This window comes from Peromyscus maniculatus, chromosome 4 (assembly GCF_049852395.1).
Source record: "Peromyscus maniculatus bairdii isolate BWxNUB_F1_BW_parent chromosome 4, HU_Pman_BW_mat_3.1, whole genome shotgun sequence".
In the NCBI taxonomy this organism is placed as follows: Eukaryota; Metazoa; Chordata; class Mammalia; order Rodentia; family Cricetidae; genus Peromyscus; species Peromyscus maniculatus.
In genome coordinates this window covers 7,322,542-7,344,026 of record NC_134855.1, presented here as the reverse complement: position 1 = coordinate 7,344,026, position 21,485 = coordinate 7,322,542, and the positions used below count along the sequence as shown (strand labels likewise).

Genomic DNA, 21,485 nt, shown 5'->3' with positions numbered 1-21,485 from the left:
ACGGGCATGGCGATGCACACTTTTAATCCCAGCAGAGGCAGGTGGATCTCTGTGAGTTTTCAAGCCAGCCTTGTCTACATAATGAGACTCTGTCTTAAAAAATAAAACAAGTGAAGATCTGTGAGCACTGATAGGCCTCGGACAGCCTGTGGTGGTTCTTCTCCTTGTCTTTGCGGTGTCCAGATTGAATACATCTATACGGCCGGAACGTTACACACCCATGTTGGGAAAGCTCTTATGTAATCTCCTTGTTGTGAAAAAACAAATTGGAGATTACGCTGGACCTACCACTTGTCACGGTAACCGGCTGCTGCTTACCATCCAGACACACCAGGACTGAGGACAACAGCACTGACAGTGTCCTGAGCTTTACTGTGGCTGTCATCTATCTGGGGTGGAGACACTATTTTCTTAAGAAAAGACGTGTCATGTAGGCTGTCTAAAATAAAGTATATTAAACTCACTTCAAAAGAAAGAAAAGAGAGAAATAAAGTGGTTTTTCTTAACATGGGACTGTGGCAGTCTTCAGATGACGCCCCCCTATTTACCCTCATAAAACAGCATTTATATAAGATTTTAATTCACTATTTGTATCTCAACTCTACTTTGCAGATGTAGAGAGACCAAAATAGAGACCACAAATCATCAGTCACAGCAAGAACACGATGCCCCTCTCTATAGCTGCTGAGCGGCCACCGTCCAGCCCATGTAAGTTTGATTCTGGGGTGGTAGGGAATTGGAGAGAAGAATGGGGGTGGGGGTTTGAAAGCGGGGTCGATGACTACAATGGTGAGCACACCCAGATGCTGCACAGGACCTGGATGCCCAAGGTTACCCATCCATGGCACGCGCTGCCTGCCAGGACCTGAGGAGTGAACGACAGAGAACGTCTGCTGTCAGAGAAGCAAGTCCTAACCAGAGATCCGTGGATGCCGGGCCACGTCACAGCAATGATTTCACTTTCTCTTTCGAGAGACATCCTCCGTGTATTTTCCCGTTTTATGAGACTGAGAGCCAAAAGGTCAAAAGGTTAGGTTCTCTCAGGCTAGTCAATGCCGAGGATGGCCCTGGGGACCTCAGAGGCCACAGTTCCTTAGCACAGATATGGGCTCTGGCTTCAATAATCAGCACTAAAAATAATAACAGACACAATAGTAAGTAAAATAGTTACCTCGTTCTTCCTAAGGTCGCCTAAACACAGTGTTCCTTGGATAAAAGGACTGTGATGGTATAAAAATACACACAGGTGGCAAGACTAGCAAAAAGCAGAAACAAACAATTCTGGTTTTCTTTTTTTTTTTTTAATTAATTATCATTTAATTGTTTCATTTTCAAACTGTCCAGCATATTATCATACAGACACCTAATTCCCATTTCTTTTTAATGCCGAATGCTGTTTATTGAAGGAGGGAAGAGGTCTTGAATACAGGCTTACAGCACAATGGGAGAACCCCGGAGGGCAGAAGTTCGCTACTAATGTTTTACAATCTTGCATCTAAGCTGTTAATGCCCATTATGCAGGATACACAGACAAGGAACTTCCCTTAAGCATTCAGGAGGGTGGAACCCAGCAGGGAATTAGCATAGGGAGGATATCAAGGTCAAGGTCAGCAAGCAAGGCAACAGTTACCCAAAATGGGGGCCAGGGTCCTACAGGTCCCCCTTTTACTAAAAAATGAGCTTCTGACTTAGGTTGCGTGGGACGTCAGCAAGTCATCTTACCCGTCATGGAGACGCCTGCCCAGGCCACACAGGCGCTCTATCTTAGGTTGCTGAGCGCCCCCCAGGCATTACCCGTCTCTGAATACTCATTATCATACAGACTCAATCTTGTGTGAGCTGCAGAGTTAACTGCTGCCAAAGATCTCAAAGTAATTCCGGTTTTCTTAAACCTTACTTGAGCCGGGCGTGGTGGTGGTGGTGGTGGTGGTGGTGGTGGTGGTGGTGGTGGTGGTGCATGCCTTTAATCCCAGCACTTGGGAGGCAGAGGCAGGCGGATCTCTGTGAGTTCGAGGCCAGCCTGGACTACCAAGTGAGCTCCAGGAAAGGCACAAAGCTACGCAGAGAAACCCTGTCTCGAAAAAACAAAACAAAAAAACAAACAAACAAAAAAAAGCCTTATTTGATACTTTGAACCAAAGAAACAAGGAAAGCCTTGGGGGGTGGACACACCTGTAATCCTAGGCTGAGGCAGGAAGATTGCAAGTTTGAGGCCTATCAGGAAAAATTACTCCAAGTCTCAACATTTAAAGGAAGTCAGTGGCCCAGGGTTCAATCCCTAGCAACACACACACACACACACACACACACACACACACACACACACACACACACACACAGGAAAAAAAGAATAGTCACACAAGAGGCAGTTTATATTTGCTAAAGAAAAGACACTGCCCCTCTCCTGCACCACCAGCAGGGGCACTCATATACTAATGCCCTGTTTGGTCTCCGGTCTGAATGCATTTCTCTACCAACCACTGAAGTACTTTTAGCATACTCTGACAGGCAGTAAGTCTGTGACTCATGGGGACCTGAGATGTGGCCAGAGACACATTAGTAGAAGTGGCATCTAATGGTTCCCGTTTTCATTTCCCAGAAACCAACATAGGGGGAAAGTACGCTCTGAAGAGAGGGGAATGGAATGGAGTGCTTCCGGGGATCTCAAAAATCCAGAGCAGACCAGGCAGTCCAATGGTTTGAGACAGGGAGTGAATTTACCCCCAGGGAATACTTGACCACAGAGACTTTTTTTTGAATGCCTTGGCCAGGGGGTGCTACTAAACACCTACAATTTGGCCCAAATACCAACAGTACCAAGGCTGAGACCCCTGCCCTAGCCCATCTCATCAAGGACTGACAGTCCCCTCTGGAACCTTCAATACAGACTTCTATAGGTATTTTACACTGACATGAGAGATAAGCCTCAGGGAAGCTCTAGAGGCAGGAAATAGTCTCCCACCAGAAATAAGCACACAGAAATGTCGTTTCAGGAGGACTACTTCCTTTTCCCAAACCCTTATAATAATATACCAGGAAAAATGGGGCTGGAACATGGCTCAGCGGTCAAGAGCATGTGTTGCTCCTGCAGAGGACCCAGGTTTGATTCCTGCAGTATATGTAACTTTAGTTCCAGGGCATCTGAACCCCTCTCCTGGCCTTTGCAGACACCAGGCACGCATGTGGTGCACAGACATAGAGGCAGAACATACACATAAAATAAACAAATCTAAAAGTATCTTATTAAAAAAAGAAAAAAGGTATCAGGAAGAAACATCCTATTTGGGTTTGGGCTCAGGATGAAGCTCAGGAAAAAGGCGGGGCTCCAAGAAGAGGAGAACACTGACAAGTCATGAGAAAGGACGGACGTCTGCGACCAGGAGTACGCAGACCAAGTGACTCTGCGACCAGGCTCCTTCTGCCTCCTGCGTCTCCGTCTCCGCGTCTCTGTGCCCTCCCCTACTATCGTCTCCTGTCGTCCAGTTCCCTCACCTGGCCAGTTCCACCTCATCCGTCACTCCACCTCTCCTTTGTGCTCTAGGCTCATGACCTTCACCGCTGAGAACAGTTAAAATTGCTTTCCCTGCACGTGTCTTCTTCCAGAATAAACTGTCTGCATCAGCCCTTGTTGTCTTTCTTCCTTCCCCATAAAACACTTGCAGACGCTGGGCTCGGTGGGAGGTGGGAACAAAATTTGGCTACAAGGAGAGCTCCAGGCCAGCTTGGCCTTGTGAGACCCTGTCTCCAAAAACCAGGGAGAAGACGACCAAACAACTTGCTACTGTTTTGGTGTTTTGAAGATCTCAATATGTAGTTTTGGCTGGCCTGGAACTCAGAGAGATCTGCCTGCCGCTGGCCCCCAAATGCTGGGGTTCAAGGTGTGTACAATCATGCTCCCCGCAGACAACATTTTTTCAAAGTTCCTATGCAGACATTTTATCATTCTTTTCTACTTGAGATGACAGGAGGCAGTTCTCTCTGGCTCTACACAAACCATATATGCTTCCCCAAGTACCTAAGCATGATTGGAGCACTCCGCTGGCGTATGGATGCAGTGAAGGCTGGGTGGAGGGGGTTGTGCCTACCTGCCGTCATCCCTGAGCAGTGAGAAGGTGGTCGAGCATGCCCGGTGAAGCCTCCACACTGTGTAACTGCGTGAAGGCTCCATGCCCAAGACCGCTTTGTTGAAGATGTACATTGGAGTCTGGGAAGCTGGTTCATTGCGAGATTCCTGGATTTCAGCTATCTCAAATACTTGGGGTTTCATTTATTTATTTATTTTTGAGACAGAGTCTCACTATGTAGCCCTGGCTGTCCTGGAGCTCTCCATATAGATCAGGCTGACCTCAAACTCACAGAGCTCCATCTGCCTCTGCTGCCCAAGTGCTGGGATTAAAGACATGTGCCACCACACTGGGTCCAAATACTTGTTTCTAACCTGGAGTCAAGCTCCTGTTTGCTGCCCACAGAATCAGTCTAAAATGCTGAGATTTATGACTGCTTATCAGAGAGAAAGAAAAAAATAGTGGCCAAAGAGCCTGCACTTGTTGTTAGGGAGCTGGGGTACGGTGGACCCCAGCATCTGTCTGATGGGGTGTGGTGGACCCCGACATCTGTCTGAAGGGATCTGGTGGACCCCAGCATCTGTCCAATGGGGTACGGTGGACCCTGACATCTGTCCAATGGGGTACGGTGGACCCCAGCATCTGTCCAATGGGGTACGGTGGACCCCAGCATCTGTCCGATGGGGTATGGTGGACCCCAGCATCTGTCCGATGGCCACTTCCTCTTCCCATCACAGGACGCAGTCCTCCTAAGTGATCTCTCACACTAGCTGACTTTGCTGGCAGCACTCAGTACCTGTGGGGACATCCATCAGGCACGTGTGCAGATGGTGAGAGGAACGGTTACATGCTAGGCACCTTTCACCACTGTCCATGACTGGCAGTCACCTACCTTCCTGGAGGACCCAAGACACACACGGTGTGAGTGTGGGCCTCAAGCCAGGAAGGGAGGAACAAATGATGCGCATACACAGCTCAAGATCCCCTTCAGGCACGGAGGCACACGCCTTTGATCCCAGCACTCAGGAGGATCTCTTTGAGTTCGAGGCCAGCCTGGTCTACAGAGAGAGTTCCAGGACAGCCAAGACCACATAGAGAAACCCTGTCTCAAAAGAAAAAAATTTTAAAAAGAGGAGGAAGAATCCCCTTCCTACACTTTCCTTCTTCACCTGTTTAGTTCCCAGAATTCCTGTAACTAGATTGTGGTCTCTTAGGCAGAAGGAGACTTCTTGGGGACTTTGCGTCTAAGAAAAGACATTGAGGGTTGGAGAGATGGCTCAGAGGTTAAGAGCACCGACTGCTCTTCCAGAGGTCCTGAGTTCAGTTCCCAGCAACCACATGGTGGCTCACAACCATCTGTAATGAGATCTGGCACACTCTTCTGTATACATAATAAATAAGTAAACCTTTAAAAACAAAAACAAAAACAAAACAAAAAAAAAACTTTGTTTAAAAAAAAAAGAAAAGACATTGATTTTGGGGGTCCCTCAACAACACATCCAACCCAGCTACCTTAGGCTCAAAGCTCCCAACTGCTGTGTCTCTCACTATTTATTTATTTTTTCAAGACAGGGTTTCTCTGTGTAACAGTCCTGGCTGTCCTGGAACTCGCTTTGTAGGGCCTGGCTGGCCTTGAACTCACTGAGATCCACCTGCCTCTGCCTCCCTAGTGCTGGGGTTAAAGGGATGTGCCACCACCATTAGCAAACAACACAGTTTGCTGTACATCTGAGGAAAACTTCCTGCATAGAAAACAGACACTAAAACAAACAAAACTAACACACACACACACACACACACACACACACACACACACACACACACAAAGAAAAACATGGAGTAAATTGAGACTAGGCAGGGTGTGTGTGTGTGTGTGTGTGTGTGTGTGTGTGTAAGGAGAAAGACCTAAAAATTACTGCATCCATGAAACAAGACTTGGGAGTAATACAAAAAAAAATATTTGAAACTTTGATAGACTCTAACAGCAGAAACAAAAACTTGAGCAAAGAAAAAAAAAATAGAATGATAACTTTGAGAAAACCAGTAAAACCAGTAAAAGCCAGATCGGTAACTGGAAAGAAAAGGAAGTCTGCGTACCGTGATGTGGAACAGCCAAACAGCTGAAGTTCCACAGAGAGGATGCTCTGATGAAGCCACTGAAGACGCTTTCCCTGCAGGTAACCCACCCTAAGAATGTCTAAGGAAAGAAAACTGGGAAACTCATGGAGGCATGACCGCTTCATCTTAAAATGCCAAGACAGCCGCCTTTACACCAGAACGAGATGAGTCTGTAGGCAGTCATTTTGTAAACATTTGTGGCTTGTCATTGTGTGCATGTGCGTGGTGTACTCAGGCCACAGCACCCAGGACTCCAGTCTGGTGGCCACTGTTGCCGCTGAGTAGTTACCAGGGTTTGCCCTCGCGGCTTATCGTTTAAAGAGCAGACCCTTGTTCAGCTCCCATGATTCACTTTTCTCCCGATAAGGGAGGGTGTGTCTCTGGATGCCCTCGGCTACACTAAAGACTAAAAGTCCCCTCAGAAGACACTGCCAGGGCTTGGTCACTCCTTGTTCTTCTTCTCTTTGAGCTACCAGGCGGAAGCAGCTCCGTTCCTCCTGCCATTATGGGAAGACCATGGGGCTGTGGGACTGGATCAGAACCAGCTAGAAAATCCGACAGACGCTGTATCTAAGCTCAGTGTACGCTGCCTTTCTGCCCCACTGCCGCAGTCCTCCAGGCTCTTGGGAGTCCAGACATGAGTAGAGTGCTGCCTGTCCCCACAGTCACAAAGGACAGGCCTGATACGCTGATCCACACAACAGGCAGAGCAATCTGAGTCCCATCTGGGTCAGAGTCCAGCCGGGGGGTTTCTCAGATCCTCCCAGGGCCAGGATCCCTCAGTCTGATGCCATGTTCGCACAGTACAAACCCTGTCCTTCCCCACGTTGTGAAACATCCACACTTCCTCCTCCAAGCAACCAGGAACAATGAGGTCAGCACAGACAGAGACTGATTCTAATGCTTGGAAAGCACCAAGAGGAGAACTCTCCTCAAGTGTCCAGCTACAAAGCCTCCTCACTGGAAAGTGGAGGCTTGCCCAAGCTCAAGAGCTGCAGCTGGTTCAAGGTCGCTAGGAAGTAAGCACAAGGGCCCGTGAGTCAAAAAAGTCAGACACTGCCTGACAGACCTGCCTCCCTGCTGACTCCCAAGCCTTCGGGCGGCGTCTCTCTCCTGCCTCCACATTGCCAGCCTCTCATCTGTCTGACTGTCCCCAACAACTTAGGTCATCTACGGGCCCCCGGCCTGCACCCCATTGTGACTTCTCCCGGCCTTTGATGGCCCTGCCCACTGCCTCGTAGCACATTCTTGAGACGGTAACAGGTGCCTAGGGAAGTCACTGTTCTCCCAAACCTGAGGATTCTCTTGCCCTTCGTCTCCCAGGAGGCTAAGGAAGTCCAGCACCCCTGGACTTCTCCCCCTCTCCCCTTCCCCAGCCCAGCTACCCTGGGCCCCTCTTCCTTGCCAACCTCAGTTCTTCCTCTGCTTGCCTTCCCCGGGCCCACTGGCACCACCTTCTGCCCAGCTAGCTGCTTCTTTCACAGGGCTCCTTGTCCTTACTTGTTTCCATGGGTCCCAGTGAGGGAAGGTCACTGCTGTGCTACCACCACGAGCCTGGACCCCACCAGAACTAGGCCTACCCGGGCTTGGAGGTCCAGGCCCATCTCCCAGCACGGCGGAGGCCAGGCAGGAGGACCAGAGTCCCTCGTCTATCAGCTTGCTGTGCAGCTTCTAGCACCAACAGACTGTCCATATGGTGGTTTCACGAACAAAGCACTGGCTTCCAGACCCCTTGGAGAGCACTGAGTGAAACCCAGGTGTGTCCTTAAGTGTTCTGACATCTCCACAGGCCACCACAGAAAGACTGACTCTGCAGGCCAATCGAGCACACACCTGCACAACCAGGCTCTGCTGGGGGTTTTGTTCTTATTGATTCATGTTTTGGCTCTCTCTCTCTCTCTCTCTCTCTCTCTCTCTCTCTCTCTCTCTCTCTCTCTCTCTCTCTCTCTCTCTCTCTCTGTTTTGTTTGTTTCTTTGAGACAGGCTTTCTCTGTGTAGCCCTGGCTGTCCTCAAACTCAGAGATCCACCTGCCTCTGCCTCGAGAGTGCTGGGATTAAAGGCCACCACTGCTTGGCCTGTTTCTTAAATTACATTCACTTATTGCATGCGGGTAGGCACGTGCGTTACAGCATGCATGTGACATCAAAGGACAAGCTGAGGAGATGGATCCAGACGCAGAAGCAGCAATGGCCAGTTGATATGAGGATTCCACGGCTCTGCTGGATGGAACTCATGACTAGACAAGTTCCCTTGGTGTTGGCATCCTGAGCCCTTGAGTGCCAACGGCTTATGAACGGAGCTCTACCTAGGGGCTGGCAGCTCTGGGCCCTGAGAACTGGAGGCTCAGGACTGTAGGTGTCAGAAGCCAGGGACTTACAGCCCTCACTGCTCAGGTCAGACTAAGTTCTAGCCCTTCAAAGGCGGGGGCTGTGGGCAGGCTCCCGGCTCAAGACTTGCATCTCTAGGTGCTCAGGTTAAAGGCTTATTGCCCTGGCATGGAAGGCTGGTAACTCGGCAGCCAGAGTTACAGCTCCAGAGCTCACTGTGGGTGCCAGGACCTCTCAGCTCTTAGCCAGCGATGGCTCTCTGAACTTGTCCAGCGACCAGGACTTAGTCTTGGCTCTCCCCAGTCTCTCACCTTCCAGTCTTGGCTCTGCTCTGCCCCGCCCTGCTGCTGAAGCAGAACCCCCTCATCTCAGCTCCCCAGTTTCTGGTCCCAGCTGCTCTCTAGACCTCAACTACTTTCTTGCTGCTGCTGCTCCGGGTAAAAGCCCGACTTGCACCTGTTCTTAGTGTCACCAACCCAGTCAGTCCTCAGTACTCATGACAACAGCCACAGTGGGGCCTGGCGTGGTGGTGCATACTGTAATCCCGGCACTGGGTGAGGCAGGAGGATTAGGAGTTCAAGGCCATCGCTGGCTACACATCAAAGCCAAGGCTAACCAAAGACAGTACATAAACACAGACTGCTGGGAGGAGGCCTTTCTGGCCTGATGTTGTAATACCTGGGTTGGGTCACAGGAAAGAAGCTTCCTGGACTGACCTGAAAACAAAGGGAGACCATACCTCACATCTTGTATAAAGACTGACCTGAAAACAAAGGGAGACCATACCTCACATCTTGTATAAAGACTGACCTGAAAACAAAGGGAGACCATACCTCACATCTTGTATAAAGACTGACCTGAAAACAAAGCCTTTGCTTTGGTAGCTGGAAGGTGGGCATAGAATGCTTTACAAAGTTTCTACCATCCATGGTCTTGGCTGTGCATGGCTCAGGGTTCCACCAATCACAAGCCTCACGTCTGCACTGCTCATCAGCTTTCTGATTATTAGTTGCTGTAGCGGGGCATCCCCTCCAAGCCTAACTGAGACTAGCTCACAGAGTCACGTAGAGCTCACAGAGGCTCGTCACAGCAGAGCCCATTCCTGGCTCTTTCTCAAAGCTGTCTGGAGAGGCTGTGACGAAAGCAGAGCCTCCTGAGGCAGGTTCCCTTAAGTTTCTGTGAACTGTTCAAAGCAGCTGGGCTGCCATGGTAGTGGTCTAGCTGCTGCTGAGAGGCTAACTGATCGACAGGGGAAGGGTGGATCGGCTATCTAACACAAGGCCAGGATACCTGCTCAACAGCTTCACTTACTCACAGGAAACATATTAAGGATGCTTACCATAAGATCCATCCTGGGGGCCGGGCGGTGGTGGCGCACGCCTTTAATCCCAGCACTCGGGAGGCAGAGGCAGGCGGATCTCTGTGAGTTCGAGGCCAGCCTGGGCTACCAAGTGAGATCCAGGAAAGGCGCAAAGCTACACAAGAGAAACCCTGTCTCGGAAAACCAAAAAAAAAAAAAAAAAAAAAAAAAAAAGATCCATCCTGGAATGAGCTTGCTCAGTAGCGCTTCACAGTACCTAACCTCTAGCCAAACACCCTTAGGAGAGCTGGGTCCCTCTGATCGGCCTCAAAGCTGATATTCCAAGAACAGTTCTCCTAGGGCAAGCTCAGGACCACAAGGGCTGCTGAATTGCCAGAGGTAACTATATAAAATGTGGCCAGATGACTTCACTAAAGAAAGCATACTTCGCCGGGTGGTGATGGCGCACACCTGTAATCCCAGCACTGGGGAGGCAGAGGCAGGTGGATCTCTGTGAGTTTGAGACCAGCCTTGTCTACAGAGCTAGTCCAGGACAGGCTCCAAAGCTACAGAGAAACCCTGTCTCAAAAAACAAAAACAAACAAACAAACAAAAAGCATTTCATTAGCTCCAGACACCTGTTTGTCTCAGAGTGCTAAGTGCCAAAAAAGCCAGAAAGAAACCTTTCCAATGGACAATCAATACAATATGCCCTTGGTTGATAGACCTCCACAACGGACAGACGGACTGACAGAAGGATGGACGGACAGAGACACAGGGATGCTACTTGGGCCCTAAACCACTGCTTAGGGAAATTCTACACCAATTTAAACCGTATCACACCAGTTCAAATAAGGAGGATGATATCTAGAAATAAATGCCAAGAAGCCAGGCACAGCTGGGTGTGGTGGTGCACACCTGTAAACCCAGCAGTAAGGAGGTTGAGGCAGGAAAACTGCTGTGAGTTCCAGGACAGCCTGAGCCACACAGTGAGACACTGTCTCAAAGTTAAATACGTAAATAATAACAAATAAAATAAACTGGGAATGAAGACATAATGAAGTCATCCCAAAATGATTTTACAGCTGGGCGGTGATAGTGTGCACCTTTAACCCCAGCACTTGGGAGGCAGAGGCAGACGGATCTCTATGAGTTTGAGGCCAGCCTGGTCTACAAAGTGAGTTCCAGGACAGCCAGGGCTACACAGAGAAACCCTGTCTCAAAAAGCCAAAATAATAATAATAATAATAATAATAATAATAATAATAATAATAATTTTATTTAAAAATAAATGTCTAAAAAGACATAAAATTACAATTATTATATCAAGAAAGTTGTTTTTATTTTTTTGAAAATATTCAAAGGATGTAGAAGGAACAGTTGAGCCTAAGAATTGAGGCTAGTCTGGAACAAATAGAAAGATCTCATCAAAGAAAGGAAGGCGGGGAGGAAGGAGGAGCAGAGGGACACTGAGGAAAGAGGAGGTGGTGGGGTGGTGCAGTGGCTTGGGGGCTCCTCAGAAAATTAAATCCTGAGGGCTGGCGAGTCGGCTCAGCAGGTAAAGGCGCTTGTCCCCAAGCCTGACAACCCCAGTTCAGTCTCCACACTCCACACGGTGGAAGGAGAAAACTGACTCCTTTGCCTTCTTGGGTGTGCTCACAGAGAGAAGGACACAAAATAAATAAATGTAAAAAAAAAAAAAAAAATCTAGTTAAAACTGTTAACTGTTGTACTTAAAAACAGCCAAGGAACTGCTGTTATATGCACTTACCAAGAGAATTTGAGGGAAAAAAATAGATAAAATAAATGTGACAATTTCTTGATTCATGAATATGGTATATCTATTTACACCTTCTAGGATTTCTTTTGTCATGGATTTATGGTTTTCAACACTCAGATCTGCAAATATTGTTAAATTTATACCTAAGCACTTCACTTTTAGGTGGTTGGAAGGCTACACTGGAAACCTAACCCTGGGTCTCTCAAATGCAAGATAAGCATCCCAGCATGGAGCGCAACTCCCCAGCTCTATAAGCAGTATTTTTTATTTCACATTTTTCTAATTATTCATTGCTAATTTAGGGAAACACAATTAATTATCGTACATTTACCTTGTATTCTGGACTTCTCCTTATCATGGTGCTGGCTCCCTTATTTGTAAACAAGGAATTTGGGTATACGCACTGCAATACAGCAAATAAACTCAACAAGATGTTAAAATGTCAGAGCTCCCTAAGCTGATCTATAGAGTCAGCACAATTACAATAAAAATTCCAATTTTTAACAGAAATCCACAAGCTGATTCTAAAATGTTTGCAGACAAGTGGATGAACCAAAATGATTATAAAAAGGAACAAAATGGAAGAACCCCAATGTGGACAGGCTCCCACACTTACTTTAAATCGGAGACAGTCAACAGGCACACAAAGACAGTCAATGGTGCAGGACAGTTAGACATTCAACCACAGAGAAAAAAAATAAACCTTGGCCATATCTCACATGTTGTATAAGAATTAACTCAAAATGAGCAAATCTAAATAAAACACCTCAAACAGTAAAGGCTTTTAGAAGAAAACTTGGGGGTTCTTTGTGAACTTAACTAGACAAAGATTTCTTAGGAAACCAAAAAGAATCCATAAGAAAAACGTGACAAATGACATTTCACCAAAATTAGGAACTCCTGCTCTTTGAAAAACACTGAGTAAACCACAGGATTCGAGAAGACATTTGAAAACCACATGTTTAGTATCTATTTGAAGATCTAAGACCCAATGATAGGAAAACAAACATCCTAGTTAACAATGCAAAGATTTGGAAACTTCACCAATGACACACAGAAATACATGGGAAACCCCTCAGCAAATTCAAACTCAAACTGTGAGCTACCAGAGCCTCTCAAGACGGCTAGCTCAAAACACCAACAGCTCACAAGAAGACAGAGTCTCACTATGTCGCACAGGTTGGCCTGAAAATTATTATGTAGACCAGGCTGGCCTCAAACTTCCAAGTGTGGACAGTAAATTGTATACCACCACGTCTGGCAAGGAGAAATTTTGGGCATCACAGGTTGGAATAACAACATGTTACTGCCATTTCAGAATTCTGAGTGACAGTCAAAGGCCCTCGATCTGGAGGATGGGGCATCCACATGACAGAGCAGTAGTCAGGGATGGAAAGGAACAGCTACGGCAGAACAGAAATGCAGGACGCTGTATGAAGGGCGTCACTTTGGGAGGGCAGGGCAGTTGAAACAGGGTCTCACATGGTCCTGGATGGCTTCAAACTTTTCATGCAGTTTAGTGTAGCCTAGAACTTGCTGCAATCCTCCTGCCTCTGCCTCACTAGTGCTGAGATTGCCAGCATGTACTACTACCATGCTGGATGAAAGAAAGTTTTTAAAAATGTATATACTTGGTGTGTGTGTGTGTGTGTGTATGTGTGTGTGTGTGTGTGTGTGTGTGTGTGTACACCTGTGCATGAAAGTACATGTTTGTGTGAACAAATGAGATCAGAGGCCAACACCGGTGTCTTCTGCTGTCACTATCCACCTTAACTTGCAGAACAGTTTCTGTGCCTACAGCTCAGAATTGTAGACTGGTTGGCCAGTGCGGTCCAGGGATCCATCTGTCTCCTCCATCCACACCCTCCTAGCTAGGGTTACAGACCCACGTGACCAGACCTGCCATTTTCACCTGGGTGCTGGGATCTGAACTCAGGTCCTCAGGGTCCCACAGCAGGCACTTTACCACCTGAGGCACTCCCCGGCCCCAGAAATCACATTTTAAAAGCCAGGAGGTGGCACACACCTTTAATCCCAGCACTCGGGAGGCAGAGGCATATGGATCTCTGAGTTCAAGGCCAGCCTGGTCTACAGAGCGAGCTCCAGGACAGCCAGGACTACACAGAGAGACCCTGTCTCAGAAAACCAAACAAAAGACAACGAGCTGCATGCTCCGTCAGCTCCGTTCCACTGACACGGCATGCTGGGAGAAGCAGAACTAAGGGGACGGAAGAAGTTCAGTGGTTGTCAGGAGCTGAGGGCGGGAGGAAAACTGTCCACAGGGAACAGCAGGAGAGAATTTGGAATTGGTTTTGGTTTGGGCTGTCTGGTTTTGTTACTGTTGTTGTTTGTTTTTTAAGCAGCCTGGCTGTCGTGGAACTCACTTTGTAGACCAGGCTGGCTTTGAACTCACAGATATTTGACTGCTAGACTTTGTTTTTGTTTGTCTACCTGTCTGTTTATTGAGACAGATCTTCCAGAGAACCTGCATCTGAATCCCAGCACCCACCTAGTGGCTCACAACCACCTGTAATCCAGCTCCAGAGGGTCTGACACCCTCTTTAGGATCCCACAGGCATCTATATACTCAGGACACACAAATAAAAATAAATCTTAAAAAAAAATTAAAGGATGCTAGAGAGATGGCTCAGAGGTTAAGAGCACTAATTGTTCTTCCAGAGGACCCGGGTTCAATTCCCAGCACCCACACGGCAGCTCATAACTGTCTGAAACTCCAGTTTCTGGGGATCCAACACCTTCACACAAACATACATGCAGGCAAGACACCAATGCACATAGAATAAAAATAAATTGTTTTTTAAAAATTAAAAACCAGGCCGGGCGGTGGTGGCGCACGCCTTTAATCCCAGCACTCGGGAGGCAGAGCCAGGCGGATCTCTGTGAGTTCGAGGCCAGCCTGGGCTACCAAGTGAGCTCCAGGAAAGGCGCAAAGCTACACAGAGAAACCCTGTCTCGAAAAACCAAAAAAAAAAAAAAAAAATTAAAAACCGCCGGGCGGTGGTGGCACACACCTTTGATCCCAGCACTCGGGAGGCAGAGGCAGGTGGATCTCTGTGAGTCCGAAGCCAGCCTGGTCTACAAAGCGAGTTCCAGGAAAGGTGCAAAACTATACAGAGAAACCCTGTCTGGAAAAAACCAAAAAATAAATAAATAAATAAATAAATAAATAAATAAATAAATAAATAAATAAATAAATAAATAAATAAATAAATAAAATAAAAAATTAAAAACCACAGCCCTGGGTCAGCAAGATGGCTCAGTGACTAGGGTACCTGCAGTCAACCCTGACCTGGGGTTGATCCCTGTGACTCACATGGTGAAAGGAGGGGGTTGATTTCTGAAAGCCCTCTTACCTCCACATGCTCTGTGGCACACTCCCACCCCAAACAAGTAAATAAATGTCATTTTAAAAATCAAGCCAGAGCCCCGAAATAGATAGATAGATAGATAGACAGACAGGCAGACAGACAGAGAGACAGACAGACAGATAGCTCTATAGATTCGTAAGATAGCTCAGCTCGTAAACCCTTGCTGGGCAAGCATGAGGACCTGAATTCATCCCCACTAAAAAGCTGGCATGGTGTCACAAGAACCCATAATCCCAGCTGGCACAAGGTCTGAATTTCCCCCATAATTCTAATTACTGAGTCTATTCTCTTTCTTATTAGTTATTTGTGCAACATGGACTGGGTACCAGCACCTAAATCATACATTGAGGACAGACATAAGAGCAAGACACCTGTATATATTCCCCCCTGAAGAAACTTCCGAAACTAGTTGGGCAAGACCAACACACACAAGTGCAATACAACGAGCAGGTCCGAAAGTGTGCTTGCTGGAGAAGCAGAGCGTGCTGCCGTCTGTCACAACAGTGTAACTAGTCCTACTTTGTTGTTTTTGGTTTTAAGGCTTTTGTCGTTTGTTTTTGTGACAGAGTCTCACTCTGTAGCCCAGGCTGGCCTGGAACTTGCAGAGATCTGCCTGCCTCTGCCTCCCAAGTGCTGGAATTAAGGCCATATGCCACCATGCTTGCTTGGCACAGACCTGTGTTTCACTCAGCTTTCAGCTGTGAAACTCCCATAGTTCCTAGGAAGCTCTAAAAGTCTGTAGAATAAGTCGCCAAGTCCACCCTGTCCTCTTTTCTTACACCTACAGCTGGGGGCTATCCAGTGACGCTCAACTCTGAAGGGACCAGGGGGGCACTGGGGCTGGCACTGCACATGTGCAAGGCTCCGGCTTAGAGTGGAGCAGAGCATAGAGAAGGCAAGGCTTCAGAAGCACGTTTATTCACATCCAAAATGACATCGTTCATTCAGCAAATGTGGGCCTCCCCTAACCAAAATAAACAAACCAAAACAAGCAAGACCATTTTTTCCTTATCATGAAAACCGCTGTGCTGGCTCGTCTCTGTCAACCTGACACGAGCTGCAGCCATCAGAGGGGGTGGTGGTGTCTCAATTAAGAAAATGCCGCTGTACGACGGGGCTGCGGGCAAGCTTGTAGGGCGTTTTCTTAATTACTGATTGAAGTGGGAGGGCCCAGCCCACTGTGGGTGGGCCACCCCTGGGCTGGTGGGCCTGGGCTCTGTAAGAAAGGAATAAGCAGCACCCCTCCATGTCCTCTGCATCAGTTCCTGCCTCCGAGATCCTGCTTGTCCTGACTTCCTTCAATGATGATGTGACAGTTGTAAGCCAAATAAACCCTTTGCTCCCCAAGTCGATTTTGGTCATGGTGTTTGATCACAGACCCAGCAACCCTGAGACAGTGATTACGGGATGCTAATTCAGATCAAGAGGACCAGGCTATGAAGGTGTCACTTTAACTGGTTTTTAAAAAGCAGCTTTAGTTACAGATGTAGCTCGAAGGGCAGAGGTTCTAGGGTTCAATCCGCAGCACTGCTTAAAAGGAGGCAGGGGCAGCACACTCCAGGGGTGAAGCCAGAGATCAGGACTTAGCTCGTACTCAGCCAGCCCCAGACTCACCTGGGCTACTTTAGACTGTTCTCAGGACAGCAAACAAGAAAAAAACATCTTTATTTCACTCTTAATTTTTGGAAGAAAAAAGTCGAAGTAGAAACCCCACCAAAAATTAGGAGGTAGCATTAAAATAGGATTCAAGATGTATTTTCCTAAAGCACATGCCTAACTCAATTGTCACAGGAATAGAAGCCTGTTCACACATTCACATTTTTTTTTTGGTAAAATTGGGTTTATTTTTGTACACCGCAGTTTCACTTTGTTTCGAAAGAAATTTTGACCATATTGCACACTGACTTTTTTTTAATCTTGACGCTTACTTCTAAAAGAGGCAAGGCAAGGCTTCTGTGACAGCTACAGAATCCAGGGTCTTGGCAAAAGGATGCAAAACCTGACTTCTCAGCTGGGCATGGTGGTGCAAGCCTGCAATCCCAGCATTTGGCAGACTGAGGCAGGAGGATTCCCATGAATTCAAAGCTAGGTTGCTCTGGGTAGCAAGTACCAGGCTAGCCAGGGCTACAAAGTGAGACTTTGTGTCAAATAAACAAAAAATAGCTGCACAGGGTGACTCACACCTATAATCTTAGCATTTGTGAAGCTGAGACAGGAGGATTAAGATAAATTCAAAGCCAGTTAAGGCTACATAGTGCCCTCTGGGCCAGCAGCCTGGACTATAGAGACTCTGTCTTATGGGGGGCATTCTATAATATGTGTTTTCTTTTTCTTTTTTTCCTTTTTTTATTTTTCAAGACAGGGTTTCTCTGTGTAGTTTTTGGTGCCTGTCCTAGATCTCGCTCTGCAGACCAGGCTGGCCTGGAACTCACAGAGATCCACCTGGCTCTGCCTCCTGAGTGCTGGGATCAAAGATGTGCACCACCACCAGGCTGTATTTTATTTTCAATTGTAGTATTCAAATATAACACCTGGAAGGAATGAGGCATGACATTCCACCCCACACCTCCACCCCTTGGAAAGGGTTATTAAGAGGAAACTATGTATATAGAAAGCAAAGAAGTTATTTTTTTACTTAAGTTGCAAGGAAATGGATACCAGGTTTTAAAAAGAAATTAATTAACAATGATTTCAACAAGTCATTTAACTGCTCCAAGCCTCATTTTCTTTCCCATGGGCAAAAATGAAGATGTTGACATTAGCAAATCCCTATGGATCCTCCCAGGCTTAAACAGTGATTTTCCTCAGAAAACAGTTCAAGTAACCTTTACAGCATGGGTGCTAGTGTGAGCATTTAAAAAAAAAGTCCATTTTAGGTTTTGTTTTTATAACAATTTCTTCTGATATATTAGATCAGGAAACGTTGCACACGGCTAGATTCCACCAAAAGAGTGTACCCCATATACCACTCAAGAGAATAAAAGCAGAGCAGTTGCTTCGCTCAACAGTTACGCTGCTGCATTTGATGGGGGAGGGGGGCAAGAGCAAGCTATCTTAGGAGAGGCTCACTGAAAAAGGAAACTGTAAATTTCCACCTCTCCTGCAGGGAAAAGGCACTTTCATTTTCCCTTACTCTAAAAGCAGGTAGCGAAAGCCACAGCAACCGACCCTCACGCCTTTTCATTATAAAGACGTGTCAAAATATTGAAGAGGCATTATTTTTCTACCTAGGTCACCCATCTTATTTGAGAACGCCTTTTTAAATAACCACAACCCGCCCTCACGTCGACGCTCACCATCCAATATAAAAATAAATAAAAAAAATGAAATTTAAAATGTCTGCTGTGCCTTTCATGCAAACCCAAAAACAATCATATCTTCCCCGCAGCGACGCCCGGGGCCGAGTCCCGCAAGCAGCGACACTGCAGACTGCGGCGCTGGCGGGGCCACTCCTCCCGCGACACTCAAGCGCTCCCCTTTTCCCTCGGGATTTCCAAGGGTCCGGACCCCGCTAAGACCCCGCCCTTGAAGTCCAGCCCCGGGAAGGGGAGGCGGGGAGATCGCCGCGACCCCAGCCCAGCCAGAGCAGCGCGGCAGGAAAACCCGCGTCCCCTCCCCAGCTGGCAGGGTAGCCCAGGCGGCGCGCGCCCAGCCGCTCCCAGGTGGGTCTCTGCAGCCGGGGACAGCGCCCTGATCCCGGGAGAGGGAGGGAGGGAGGAGGACGCAGGCCAGGCTCCGTTCGTCACGATTCACGAGGGAGGGTGGGAAAGAGGGAGGGATTGGAGACAGGGGGGGAAAGAGCGGAATCAGGAGCTCTGGAAATGCAGGAGGAAATGCAAGGAAGGGAGACGGGTGGAAAGGAACGCGAGTGGAGAAGAGTTGGGGCGCAGCAGGGTGATACTGCAGAGGGGGCTAATGGGCTGGAGGGGATAAAGGCTCCGATGGGGGAGGGAGAGACGAGGTCTGGGGTGAAGAGGGAGAGAGAGGAGACGAGATGGGATGAAGGAGAGGTGGCGTGATGGAGATAAAGAGGAAAACGGGATGTTTATGGAGGCGAGGTGTGAAGAGGAGGAGGGATGGGATGAAAAGGAGATGGAGGAATAGAGACTGAGGAGGCGTCTAGGGTGAGCAGGATCGAGGTGAAGAGGGGATGGGGAGAAGCGTGAGTCAGGGAAGCCTGCTAGCCGCAGGAAGCCCGAGGGGCTTCTCGCCCGGGAGGGCGGCGCCTGGATAACGGGTCCCACCGGCCAGAGGCCAGAACTACCGGGCAGCACCCCGATGCCACTTACTCTCTCCGACCACCGCCTTAAGGCCAATGGGGGCCATGGCGTTGTGCGAGTCTCCGGGCTCCGACGCTCCTCCCGCGACACGGTCACCTCCCCCGGGCCGCGCGCCCCGCTGTCTGCAGCCCGTCGCCCCGCAGCCGCACTCGGGACCGACTGACGCGCGGACTCGGCGCGGGGGCGCGACTCGGGCCAGAGCGAGGCTGCCGAGCGGCCGGCGCGCGCGGGAGGGGCGGGGAGGCGGGGGCGGGGCCTCGCGCCAGCCGTCATCGTCACCCGCCCGCTCCCGCCAATCGTAGCACGGCCCGGGCGTGAAGCCCCGCCCTCGGGGATGCGGATGGGCTCCGGGGCGTCCTCCCCTGGCGCCCGGGCTCAGGGTCCTAAAGTCCCCTCCATCAGCTCTGCACTGGCAGCCCAGGCCATGGGAATCCCGAAAAACAGGCTGGGATGCTCTTTCTGCTTTCTGGGAGCCTTCCATTTTCCCCTGCCAACATAAAGAACTCCGAGGACAGATTCTTATTAGCTGTACCCATTCCCGGCCACAACATACGCTCACAGTACATCAAAACCATCCCTGTGTCTCTTTACCCATCATTGGCCGAGCACTAAGCTCTGTGCCACGCACCTTTCAGGCATCATTTTTCTAAATTCACGTAATAATGGAACATAATGGAAATCTTCGTTTTCAGGTGCAAAAACAAACACCCGAGGCGCTAGCTGCTGTGCCATTATCTATCATTCACTAATAAATATTGTTTCCCATGACGATGTGTAAGCTTATATTCTGTATGTTGAGCCTGCACTTTTGCCCAAGACGTGTTACAAATCCAGTAGTTTCCAAGATCCAAATCTAATTAGAAAATGTTATAGAGTCAACTCTGGACTCAGCATCTTCTTCCTGGAGTCTACATTACTCAAATGGTCACGTACAGGTTTTCACTGTGCTGTATTTGTTAGTGAAGAAGATTGCTTTTTTTTTTTGTTTTTTTTGTTTTTTTTCCGAGACAGTTTCTCTGTGTAGCCCTGGCTGTCCTAGAACTTGCTTTGTAGACCAGGCTAGCCTTGAACTCACAGAGATCCACCTGCCTCTGCCTCCCAAGTGCTGGGATTAAAGGTGTGTGCCATCACCCAGCAGGGATTGCTTTTGAAATATGGAAAATGAGTGGGAGAGGTATCTTAGTGTAGAACAGGAGCTTGCTATGTGCAAGGCCTTGGGTTTGAGCCCAGACAGTGCAATGAGCATCAAAGAGAAACTAACAAGTCCAGCTAATTTAAAAATCACAAACGATGGGCTGGAGAGATGGCTCAGCGGTTAAGAGCACTGGCTGCTCTTCCAGAGGCCCTGAGTTCCACATCCACATGGTGGTCACAACTGTCTTGGACTGTAGTCTTATGGAATCCAATGCCTTTTTCTGGTGTGCATACATGCATACAAAACACCCACATACATAAAATACATACATAAATAAATCTACAAAAAAAATTTTAAAAAGAAAAATCACAAAGGAGCCTCGTGTGGTGGCACACACTTTTAATCTCAGCACTTGGGAGACAGAGACAGGAGGATCCCTGAACTCAAGGCCAGCCTGGTCTACAGAGCAAGTTCCAGGACAGCCAGGGCTACATAGAGAGATCCTGTCTTGAAAAACCAAAATAATAACAATATAATAATAATAATAATAATAATAATAACAATAATAAATATCACAAAGCCGGGCATAGTGGCACAGGCCTTTAATCCCAGCACTCAGGAGGCAGAGCCAGGCAGATCTTTGTGAGTTCAAGGCCAGCCTGGTCTACAGAGTGAGATCCAGGAAAGGCACAAAGCTACACAGAAAACCTGTCTCGAAAAACCAAAACAAATTAAAAAAAAAAAAATCACAAAAGCCAGGAGATGTAGAAGTGAAATCAGTGAATACCCCGTCAATGGGAACAGCCCTGTGATGTGGGACCCTTTCTGCATATCATTCAAAAATTAAGTGATTATTTTACCAACAAGGGGGCTAGGGAGATGGCTCAGAGGTTAAGAGCACTGGCTGCTCTTCCAGAGGACCTGAGTTCAATTCCTGGCAACGACATGGTGGCTCACAACCATCTATAATTCATTTTGGTGTCCTCTTCTGTCATATAGGCAGAACACTGTATACATAATGAATAAATAAATCTTAAAAAAAAAAAAAGCACTGGCTGTTCTTCCAAAGGACCAGGGTTCAATTCCCAGCA

The 21,485-nt window shown here is 48.0% G+C and overlaps 1 protein-coding gene across 2 annotated transcripts in view; it reads right to left on the bottom strand.

Annotated features, from left to right (window-relative positions):
• The window catches only part of Stxbp1 (syntaxin binding protein 1), a 62,494-nt gene extending 43,012 nt beyond the window's left edge, over positions 1–19,482 (bottom strand). The window contains exon 1 of one of the 2 annotated variants that reach the window (XM_015990969.3): positions 19,269–19,482. In XM_015990969.3, the coding sequence (XP_015846455.1) occupies positions 19,269–19,305 (37 nt within the window). In that variant the 5' untranslated portion in view covers positions 19,306–19,482. The remainder of the gene's footprint in view (positions 1–19,268) is intronic. The other variant, XM_006998039.4, reaches the window with a different exon arrangement.
• Between the last annotated feature and the right edge of the window lie 2,003 nt (positions 19,483–21,485).